This window comes from Tauraco erythrolophus, chromosome 5 (assembly GCF_009769465.1).
Source record: "Tauraco erythrolophus isolate bTauEry1 chromosome 5, bTauEry1.pri, whole genome shotgun sequence".
NCBI lineage: Eukaryota > Metazoa > Chordata > Aves > Musophagiformes > Musophagidae > Tauraco > Tauraco erythrolophus.
Genome location: NC_141469.1, coordinates 35498970 through 35510734, shown reverse-complemented (window position 1 = coordinate 35510734; position 11765 = coordinate 35498970). Strand labels below are relative to the sequence as shown.

The window sequence follows — 11765 nt, the reverse complement described above, 5'->3', positions numbered from 1 at the left end:
GCATGATCTAGCACAGCGGGAAGATGATCTCAAAGCCCTCTTTGCTCTCCACTCCTTGACTGAGTATTCTTTGCAGGATAGTGTAGCATGTCACTGTGGAAGTTATTTTCCAAGCTTTAACACAGTGGAATAATTATGACAGCTGTTCATCTGCTGCACAGTAGACTGACACTTGAGTTGTACCTGTTTAATGATAAAATGAAGCGGCAATACTGGAGTTAATTGGAAGTGGTAGGTGGGGATGGCAAAGAGCAGGAAGGACTGCGGATCCTGGGAGAAGAAAGGGTGGGTGAGTTGTCTGCTCTCAGCCCTTCCCTGTTGGCTTCCCCACAGAAATCTCACGCATCTCTGTACGGCCTCCCAGAGCCCCACAAGCCTTTAGGGATGCTCTCTGCCTAGACTCCTTCCTGATCCCTTCCAGTTCCCTTTCACCCACTCACTCCAAAACCTACTGACCTCTGTTATCATCCCTGCATCATCTAACTGGGACTGTATCAATTCCTCTTGGTCCCTTATTGTCTTCAACTGCCACCAAATTTCTCGCTTCCTGGACCCTCAGCTGGTTTCTCTCATTACTCCTCTAAAATTCTCTCCTTGCTTCCTGCCCAACTATTTTCTTCCCTGTCCTCAGCCATGGCTCTGCTATTGCCAAGATGTTCAATCTTGCCTATTTTCTTTAGTGCTGCTGAGCTGGTCCTTGAATTTTCACTTCTCTATCCCATTTGACCTATGAAACCCTGACCCTTTGCAAATATTATTTTATTATTTATATTTATTATTATTATGGGTACAAAAATGATCAGAGGGATGAAGCACCTCGCCTATGAAGAAAGGCTGAGCGAGCTGGGGTTGTTCACCCTTGAGAAGAGAAGGCTCCATGGAGACCTTACAGCAGCCTTTCAGTACTTAAAGGAGGCTTATAAGAAAGATGAGGACAAAATTCTTAGTAGGGTCTGTTGCTATAGGACAAGGGATAATGGTTTTAAACTAAAAGAGCATAGATTCAGACTAGATACAAGGAAGAAATTTTTTACAATGAGGATGTTGAAACACTGGAATAGGTTGCCCAGAGAGGTGGTAGAAGCCCTGTCCCTGGAAACATTCAAGGTCAGGTTGCATGGGGCTCTGAGCAACTTGATCTAGTTAAAGATGTCGCCACTCATTGCAGCGGTAGTTGGACTAGATGACCTTTAAAGGTCCCTTCCAACCCAAACTATTCTATGATTCTATGATTATTTTTAAGAGAAGGCCATTATTTGAATTATCAAACTAGTTGTTTAACACAGAAAATACGTCAACCTGAGATGTCTTTTAAAATTTGGACACTATGTTACCTAAATTGGATATTTTGAAAGGTTTTGTAATACATTCTATCTTCCGGTGAAGCAGAAACTCTTTGCATGCTGTCAAGAAGTTTGCACCTCCGTTTCACCGCATCAGAAAGACAAAAGCATTAATACTTGTTGTTGAGGGACATTCATGAGGTACTTCTAAATCATCTCCTCTTCTTGCTATCTGTCTCAAAATGATTACAGATAAAGATCAATTAGCTATCATTACTAAAAGGTTTTAAATATAAAATAGTTGAAAGAATTTTGTAAACTCCCTCTCACTGAATATTTGGATTTTCAAAGACTTCAACTTTAAGCAGCCAAAGCACCTTTTGAACATCTGGGAAGACTGTGCACTTGTATTTGATGGTTGTGATAAAAGAATAATAGTAAAATTTTAAGATGTGACTTGCTTCCTTCTGGATGAATTTGCACATTTTGTATTTAGAGAAATATATTTAATTACCCTGTAAATATGATGAAATATATTTGCATGTGTGTATATACATCTATATAAAGAACATATGTATGCATACAAGTGTATAAAATGAAATGCATATACTCTTCACAAATAAAATATCCAGCTCATATTTCTATAAAAAGCCCAAAATTATACCTCTTGTAGAAAAAACTCTTTTATCTCTATGCCTAATACCGATCCATTCTCATTTTGTATAATCAAGCAAAATCCTTAAGAGCTTTAAAAAAAAGTCTATTTATGCTTGTCCTCTAAATTATACTTCTGGTGAATAATCTTGTGTTGAGGAGGGAAATGTTGTTGCTTGGAAAAAAAAAAAAAATCTAAAAGATTCCCTTCGGGCTGAAGACGTAATTTAAGTGTAGCTTGAGGTAGTTTCAGATTCGGTGACGATGAAGTACCCAAGCAGCTAACACCATGCCAGGAGCTTCTGTCCACTGAAGGAGACTAATTACATGAAGTTAACAGAGAAAGCAAAAGGTCAAGGCCAAAGGCTGGAAATGTAGATTTTTAATCTGACTAAAAACATTTTAGATGGGAAAAATGGGGTCAAAGGGTAAAAGAGGGCACACTGAACTTCCTTGTTAGTATTTTACCCATGGGACATTTTCAAAACTGCAGCAGGTGAGCTGTAGACTAGATTTACCCGCTGTCCTCAGAAGCAACCAAGCTCAGGCTGCAGTCGAAGCTCATCTCTGCTGTGCAACCACCAGACTATGTTTTACAGTGCTCCTCAGAGGCTCTGGAAAAACTATATGAATTTACGATTTCTTCCACTCAATATTAGGCCCCTAAACTACAACATACATGCAGTTCAGATATTGAAAACCTGAGCAGCTACCACAGCCATATCCGTTCAAGCACTAGCCAGGCAGCAGCTAAACCACTGAGACAATAAACACCAGATGTCATTTGCAACCACTTATTTCAGAGCATAACCTTGAAAAAGAAAAGCGTAGTTTCTCTTTTACGTAGTCAAGAAAAGTCAGAGCAGTTGTTAAAAAGCTTAGATTTCCTAAGCATTACATATAGATTTTGAGCATCCACCTTGGGAGCAACAGGTCTACCATGCAGCCAAGGTCTAGGGAGCTGGCGTTCGAGATCCTTGTGCATCACAAGAATGGCTCATCACTGTGCAGTCATCTGCACGGGCTGGCTGACACCAGGCCGATTTCATGTGAACTGAACCTATCTGTACGTGTTGCTGCCATTTCCTTCCTTATTTTTCAGACCTTCCTCCTAACATGAATCAGCAGATTATCAGTAGCAGGTTCAGAGCATTTCAGCTTCTTCTGGTAGCAATGAGAGTGTAGTCCAACATACAAATAAGTATTTGTTGTTAACAGTGGGGAATAAATCATAGGAAGAAACTTTTTCATTAACTGAAATTTTTAATTATTTTTTTATGATTAATGCATTGTATTTTGCAACCCTCACAAATGTGACCATGACGGCTGTGATATAAATGATTAAGTCCATAAAAATGTATATCCTCCTTAAACAGCTATCTGTCCACTATAAATATTATTGAACATTATCTCCAGTCAGAGCTGAGAATGGATTTAGGCATATAACAAAACAAAATCATCTTGTAAATTTCCTATTAAACTAAACTATCCTGGGAGAGCTGGTAGGCTCCCAAAAAAAAACAATCCATCATTTGCTTCAGATGATAATATTATTTGTATTTCTACTCTTTACACCCCTAATCCCATTATTGCTCACTGCAGTCTTACACTGCTACAATAAATAAAAGGCTGCAGAAAGAGGCACATCTTGGGTGTCTCCGTTACTAATGGAAATGTCTTCATTTATAGGTATTTTTGTGCACATCTGTGCTTTTACAGCAAAAGTATACCCTCATCTCGGAAAACATCAGCTTAAACTTAGAGGAGTATAATTCTGTTCACAAAAGCATAGCGCACTATATAGTTACCAGTGCACTAAAATTGCAACCAGTTGTTGCTGACCTGAGATACGATCAAAGAGGAAATGCTCTTTGTGTGGACTTTGTGAAGCTCCTAGAAAGTCTGAAAAGTCTTCCGAAGTTTGAAAACAAATAAGTAAATCTGAATAAAATAATTATTTCTGCGTATCAGCTGGTGAAATATTTTGTTCAGCATGCCAACTTTAACATGTCACCATCCACTAGCAGAGAACACCAGCAGTAATATTCATAAGAAGCCAGGAGAAATAACTTCATTGCTCTGTGACCCAAGCCCACATTCATCACTGAGGTCTTCTACTGATTTAAATAGGCACTGAATAATTTTAAAGATCTAATTAATCCAATTAAACAGTAGTGAAGACGGCCTCAGAGGAAAGAAAAATCTCTGCATAATTATTAACACCGACATAGGTGTATACCCTGCCTTCTGTGTGACAGTGACGAAATTGCTCTCCTTGTCAAGAGCGGCAATTTTGGCACATAGAAACAGCTGAAGGACTTGTGACCTCTCAAACCTCCAGTTTGATGCATGTTCTGAACACCGCCTCCAGTCTTCTCAGTCTCTTGAATGCTGAGTTTATACATGATTGACTCCTAAATGGTGTAAGATTGTCCTTAGTGTTACTTTTATAAGAAGCCTTCCTGATTTTGAAGCCTTTTTTTGTTATATGTCACAAAAACACTCGAGTTTTCCGTAGGGACTCTCCCTGCAGAGACACAGCAGATGTGACTTGCAAAAGTAACAAACATAATGAAAGCAAAGGAATAAAGTACAAAACTTACCAAAAAATATTGCAGTATTTTTTCTCTCTTTGAAAAGCGTTTTGTTTGTGTTCACCTCTGAGAAAGTCATCTATATTTCTTTAGCTTGGGGGGGGGGAGGGAAACACTATACAACCCATAAATATGAATAGTGAGTGAATCTTCATGGTGTCTGCAGCATTTTACATAAAACACTGTACTTTCATGTCCCCTATGTCCGAGCTTCTGAAAAATGAACTAAGATACCTTCACATGTTCTGTTCTTTAACTAAAACGAACTCCTCTGCCATTAGTTAACTCAGACAGAAAACATACAGACTACTGATCTACTGACCCTCCTTTGGTATGGGGTTATCCAGGACTAACAGAATGAGCCGTAATAGAAGATTTGGCTGGCTCAGAGGTAATTTAATAGTGACGCATATCACAAGGTAAGATATATAAGCAATAACACAAAATAGAAATTGAAAAGAATTGGGGATCTTAAAGGTCAGCCAACACTCAGAACTACATTAAGTAAAACAACTCAAAGCCAAACTGCACTGTACATTCAAATCGTTAAAAGTATAAAGGACAAAAAAAAAGAAAAAAAAACTGAGCTAGCAATAAGTGATCATGCTTAAGTAGAATGCGCGACAGGAGCAAGGTGACTTTCTCAGAAGAAAACATGTTGATGGGAGGCACAAACCATTGGCACAGATGAGTTCCGGAGTGACACCACAAGGATATGAGGATTATAAGAACCTGCTTGCACTTCCAGTGAACTCTGCTCTACAGCTAGGCAGATGCATTAGTCCTTAAGAGGAAAACCATCAAAAAAGTAGGGCAGCAGTTTCATCTGAGAGAAACCCGCTTAAAAAAGCCTTTTTGGGGACGTTTTCATTAAAAGTCTGCTTTTTTATAGTTCAAGGCAAGATAACAGATTTCTTTTTAAAAAGTTTATCTTACTAATTCTGAATACACTAGCAACAAATCGTCCCAATGTTACAAATCAAGAAAAAGGTTTTCTTTCAGATCCTTAAAGTCAATCTGTGCTCCTAGCAAAAACGTTTGTTTTCCCTGTCTTTCAAAGCAGAAATGTTCCCTTTCTGATACTCCTGGGCTCCAAAGGATAAAGCCCCCTGACAGGTACACATGCCAAGGGGAAAGATTATATCGTAGAGCCACCATCAGAAATCATTTATCAGCTGAAGTCATAAACTAAAAATTAGTAATGGAAAGTGGCAATTAGGCCAGTTTTCTGTATTGTTCTAATCATGCTCCCAAACTCTGGGGGCAAGCTAAAAATTGCCTTCATTTAGATCCGAGATAAGACCGTCTCTAATATTCTGTGCAAAGTTGTCATATAAACCCACTGATGGAGATGTCATCTTCTTGAATCCCAAAGTTAGCCCACCCACTTACCCCTGAAACCTAGGCAGGTAAAGCCTTGATGAGGAGAAAAACACCTGCCAAGGGGATGCACTAGCATATTCTTGTGCACATCTACCCCTCCAACACACCTGCAGGGACCTGGATCTAAGGGAACTGTCACTACTGAGACTGTTCTGCGGCTCTGTACTGCTGCTGGAGCAGGGTGTGAGGTGCAGCATCAGACAGCACAGTCTGTTGGCACACAGGTGCCCAGGAAGAAACCATCTTTCCCCATTTCCCCTGGCAGTTTCTGATTTAATATGGGCAAAATCAGACAGAATACAGGCATTGCCCTGGGAGCTGGAATCAGCACCTAGTGTCTGCACTATCACAGGCTTTTTGCAGAGATCCAGGAAGTTTTACATGCTGTACTAGCCTCAAAATTTGAGCAGTAACGAGCAAATGCAACAATCTAAATTCTGGTTGGGATAATTCATCACTACACCACCAGAAGCCGTTTCTGTTGTTTTTATTTGGGAAAATTATTTTATTCTGGGCAAGTTTATCTAACCAGCAGGGCTAAAACTATGGTTAACTCCTGGCAACATATGATTGCTTTAGTAGAGGAATGATAACATACTCACCCTTGATGTCAAGCCATTAGTACGCTGAACCTGGTTATGGGCATGACATTTGTTTTTCAAGCTTCCCTAAGCCGCAGTCACAATACTCTTTTCTGAGGACAGCTGTAAAGGGATGTTACACTCAGATCTCGTACCAACAGCAAAGAAAACGCTCAGGTAGATGTCGATCTTCAGTGACAAGCAGTTGACAAAATAAGCCAAAATGACAATATAACAAATTAGTATCAGAGACTACACACACAAAAAACATTGCTTGCAGACAAAACCGTATTGTGGTAGAGGCGACCACAAAGGGTTTTCAATCACAAGCCTCCTGTCCTTCTTCCACCCCATATCCCAAGGGGAGGTAAGACAATCCCCAAACCAGTATTAAGGCCTTGACTTCCAAAGAGACTCAATACTAAGTCCTTAACATTCCCAAATCCCAGCATCTGCTTAAATGACTTCTGAACCATGCTGGCTAGTGCAAATCCTACTTTTCTCCCAGGCATCATATAGGGGCCTTCAGTCCCCAGTCAGGCAGGATAGGGAGGCTCCAGGTGAGGCTAGTCAGGACCACCAGGAGGGAGTGCTGCTGCTTCAACACCTACAATTTAAATCTGCTCAGCTCCTGGCACAGGTATTTTTAAAGGGTAAATGAATTCAAACATCATTCGTTTCATAAGCCAAAACTTGAAATAAATATTGGTACTGTTTTTAGTACCTTTGATCATTTGTCTTGGAAATAAGATCACTTTTCATTTCTCAGCTGAAAGCTTACAAACATTTCTAAACAATGCATTCCAGTTGGTTTAAATGTTTCAACAGAAACAGAGCTCAAAAAAAATATTTTGAAATTTTTAAAGACTGCTTTAAAATGTTTTGTCGAGTCAAAGCATCTGAAGTATGTTTAAGTTCTGGTTAAAAAGTAAGTAACTCAAAAATACATCAACAGCATTTTTTTCTTCTCTTGGTTTCAGTGAGTTCCCATATCTACAGTGGCAACTGCTGATTCTTATCATTTTCTAACACAATTATTTTTTTCAGACATATCCAGTTCCTAATTCTATCACCAAACTCTTCATCAATAGTATCTTTCAAAAGTAAGTTCAAGTGGAAAGTTGTAATAGCTCGTAGGTATGTATACCTGATATTCTTAGCTGTGGAGAGGGGATAGCATCAGTTAAACTAATAAGAAGAAAAACAGGCATAAATCTAGCTGTAAGTAGAGTCATACGAAACAGTTCATTTTAAATCAATCCTATGAGTCTTGCTTCTACTCAAAAACTGTGTTTTCTATACAGCCTATTTTCCTTTTAAATGATAGGGTTTAGCTGTTAGTCATTCTAACCATTCAAACAAAAACGTAAAAGTTCGAATACTTGTTGTAAAACTTTCAGGGTGATAAATGAAAGATAATAACCCCTTGATCAATGTAACTTTTATTTATTCATCTGGGAACATGGCAAGGATATCATAGGCAACAACGCTGCCTAGGAGAACATGGATTTCACATAAACTGTTTTGGCAGAAACACGCATTTAAATAATCATCCAAATCATCACCTCACTATTTCTATCTTAAAAAACAAAACAAAACAAGAAAGAAAAAAAAACCCAACAGAGAAAAAGAAACGTAAGATCTGAACAAACAAACAGCTTAGAATTTTTTCTATTTAATGTCTCTGCCAGCCACATACGTCCCTGATTTTAGAAGTTGTAGTACGTAGCACTGACAATGGCACCTTTCATTTGCAAACACATTATAAACATGAACTGACTGTATAATTATACCACAATACCTCACCACAGCTAATCAACGCGACTGCCTGGTCCTCCCTCAGCCGGGGAAAGTGCTGAATTCAGTTTTACTGCCAGCTCCCTGTACGACAGCATCTACATCCTGCAAAGTGCTACACTACACGTAGAAGTGAGTTTAGCATGAAGTGACTGACCAAACTATAGCATAAAACCAAGCAGGTTCTTCCACTCAGTGCTAATATGTTGTTGAGTAATCCAAGAAGAACTGACCAGGACAGGATGCAATTTAACGTAAACCATTTGGAGTGAAAGGTGTTATTTTGCCTAGTGAAATCTCCCCCTCACAGTCCAGCTCACAGACAGAGTTAGTGGCAATCTCACGGTCAGGGGAGATCTGGGACATCCTATCAAAAGGGTCCTCGCGATTTTCCTCACAGTCAACCACATTTGGGATCATGTTAACGTAAGCAGTCACAATCTCCTTATGGAAAAGGGTGTCCTGGTTGTAAGAGATAAGCTCGTTGCTTATATTAACAGTCTCCACTGGAGTACTAGAGCAAAACTGACTGCATCCCAGGAGGTTGGAGAAGACTTTTCTAAAGTCAGCATTGAAGGCATAGATGATGGGGTTGAGAGAGGAGTTGGCCCAACCAAACCAAACAAAGATATTAAAGGTGGTCTCACTGACGCAGGGAAGGCCAGCGCGGGGGTCACCGGGTGGGCTCTCGCAGAAGGGAACCATGCAGTTCAAGATGAAGAACGGCAACCAACAGCAGACAAAGACGCCCATGATGACGGAGAGAGTCTTCAACACCTTGGTCTCCTTTCTGATGGAGGACTTGAGGCTTGTGTGATGATGGCAGTCAATGCGGCTGTTCCGGCAGCTCTGCGCATGCTCGGCTGCCCTCTCCAGGGAAGAGATACGACGAATCTGCACCTGGGCAATGCGGTAGATTCGAGTGTAGGTAACTATCATGATAGCCACTGGGATATAAAAACTGATCAAGGAGGAGGAAATAGCGTAAGTCCTGTTGAGGCTGGAGTCACAGCTTTCAGATGGTCCAGTGAGGGTATCATTGCTGCCAGAGGTCCCATCAGAGGGTCTCATTGCTGCTAATGCCACCCATGTGGTACTTATATCTTCCGCCCAGGTGGTGACAGCACCTGCTGCTGCCCAGCCAGCGCCAAATCCATCTCCAGTATCACCAGCAGCGACAACATCCTCACCTTTGTGCCAGTTGAGCTGGACAGGAATGAAGGAGATGAGCACAGACAAAGCCCACGCCACGCTGATCATCACCAGCGCCAACCGTTGGGTCATCTTCCTCTCATAGCGGAAAGGGCTGGAAATAGCCCAGTACCTGTCCACACTAATCACACACAGGTTCAGGATGGAGGCCGTGGAGCACATGATATCGAAGGCCACCCAGACATTGCAGAAAGCCCCAAACGGCCAGTACCCGGCCACCTCAGCCACCGCCTTCCAGGGCATGACTAGCAGAGCCACCAGCAGGTCCGAGATGGCCAGGGACACGATGAAGATGTTGGTGACCTTGCTCCTCAGGTGCCGGTAGCGGACGATGGCCGCGCACACCAGCACGTTCCCAAAGAGCGTCCAGAGGATGAGCAGAGCCAGCAGGCTGCCCGCCGCCACCTGCGCCGCCCCAGGGCCGCCCGCCGGCCCCCGCGCCCCGCCGGGGGGCCCCGCCGCCGGCGGCAGCGGGCTCCCGCCGCCCCGCAGCATGGCTGGCGGCTCCCGGCGGCCAGGACGCGCCGAGCAGCCGGCACCGCCCCGCCGCCCGGCCCCATGGGGCCGCCGCCCGCCGCCACTCCTGCCGGATGAACCCCCACCCCCGCCGCTCCGGCGGCCCCGCTCCGCGGCTCAGCGCGTACCGGGCTCCGCGCCCCGCCGCTCAGCGCGTCCCCCTGCTCGGGGTCTCTGCCCCGCGGCCCCGGGCTGGGGTTCGCACTCGGCGGCTCAGCGCGGGTACCCCCGCTCGGGGTCTCTGCTCCGCGGCTCCCGCACGGGGTCCGCGCTCCGCAGTTCGGCGCGTTCCCCCGTGCGGGGTCTCTGCCTCGCGGCACCCGGTCGGGGTCCCCGCCCCGCGTCCCCCCGATTGCTCTTCCCGCTCCGCGGCTCAGCGCGTCCCCCCCTGCTCGGGGTCTCCGCTCCTCTCCGCCTCGGGCTCACCGCTCCGCGGCTCAGCGCGCACCCTCCTCGGGGCACCCGCTCCGCGCCCGCTCCTCGAAGTGACCGCTCGGCGCTGCGCGGCTCCAGGTGGCTGCCGCCCGGGCTGGCGGCTCCGCCCGCCCCGCACACGCCGAGGCTCCCGGCGCGGCGGAGCGGCGGCACCGCTGCCGGTTCCCCGGGCCGGCCGGCGCGCCCGCCCCCGCCGCCCTCTGAGCATGCTCCGCCGCCAGGGACGCCCCGTCCGGGCCGGCGGACAGAGGGGCTTGAGGGCGGCGGGTCCGCGCGGCGTGGGCGGCTTTTTTCCTCCCCCCCGAAACCAAGCCATCCTCGCAGTTTTTTGCAGCTGTCACCGGCTTGGTGCGGTGTTTTTTCCAGCTGGAGGGAAGAGCGAGGTCCCACCGCGGCGAACGGGGAGATGCTCTTTCCCCCCGCCGCCAGTATCCCCGGGGGAAGCGGGGCTGTCGGGAATGGGCACGGGCACAGCCCGCTCGGCCTTTCGCTGGGAGCGAGTGGGGCTGAAAGTTGCCGTGGGGGGAGCGAGACGGGCTGGGTTGCATCCACAGGGATGGGAAACGTAGCCTAAATCGGTATTTTTTTCCAAAGGGTTCTACTGGACGACTGAGATGTGTTACAGGCAAGAAACCCGGCAAATGAAATCCGATTCTCTTGCTTTTCAGCTCTTCCATGGGGCGAATCGTTCCTCTGGGCAGGGCTCCAGTGCAGCTAGAAAACGGAGTTATGACCCCTAAGTACAGGTGTGAACACTGTGCCGTTGGACTCAGCGTGCACTAATGTCATGCCTGTGTTTCAGAGAATGTGCTTTAGTGATTTTTATTCAAAATATTATGAATTCAGTTTTTCAAAAACTTTATTCTTTTTTAAAACCATTGACAGAGATCAAACCCGTTGTTGACTCTGTAGCCTATTTTGGCACTAAAAGGGCTGAGAAAGACACTCTTTAGGGGCCTTCCAGCTGCTTCTCCAGGCAGATGGGGAAGGACAAGACTCGTTATACCTTGCTGCATCTACAGTGATATGAAGGTTAAGTGTTAAAAGAGTTACTAAATGCAGAGTAAAAAAAAGAAATAGGTAAACTCCAACTCCAACCTTTTAGACAATTTTCTAAAATTGTCACAAGGAAAACCTGGAGCTTCACTTTAGCTCTCGCTTAAGAAATTGGCACTACTTTTCCACATTTAAGCAGAGTTATATTTAATATTGGAGGGAGAATTTAGCTTTTGTCACCACTGAATTCTAAACAGCGTGACTAAAGCTGTGATGCCGAGGCAATGTGTTGCTTGCACAAACTCTGCTTTCCT

General features: G+C 44.6%; 1 protein-coding gene across 1 annotated transcript; it reads right to left on the bottom strand.

The window, feature by feature from the left end:
- Nucleotides 1-8541: 8541 nt before the first annotated feature.
- DRD5 (dopamine receptor D5) lies at nt 8542-9999 on the bottom strand. Its single transcript, XM_086612060.1, has one exon. The coding sequence runs from the start codon at nt 9997-9999 to the stop codon at nt 8542-8544; it is 1458 nt and encodes a 485-aa protein (XP_086468186.1).
- Between the last annotated feature and the right edge of the window lie 1766 nt (nt 10000-11765).

Excerpts from the sequence above, each read along its gene's own strand:
- DRD5 (XM_086612060.1), bottom strand. The coding sequence starts at position 9,999 with ATGCTGCGGGGCGGCGGGAGCCCGCTGCCGCCGGCGGCGGGGCCCCCC.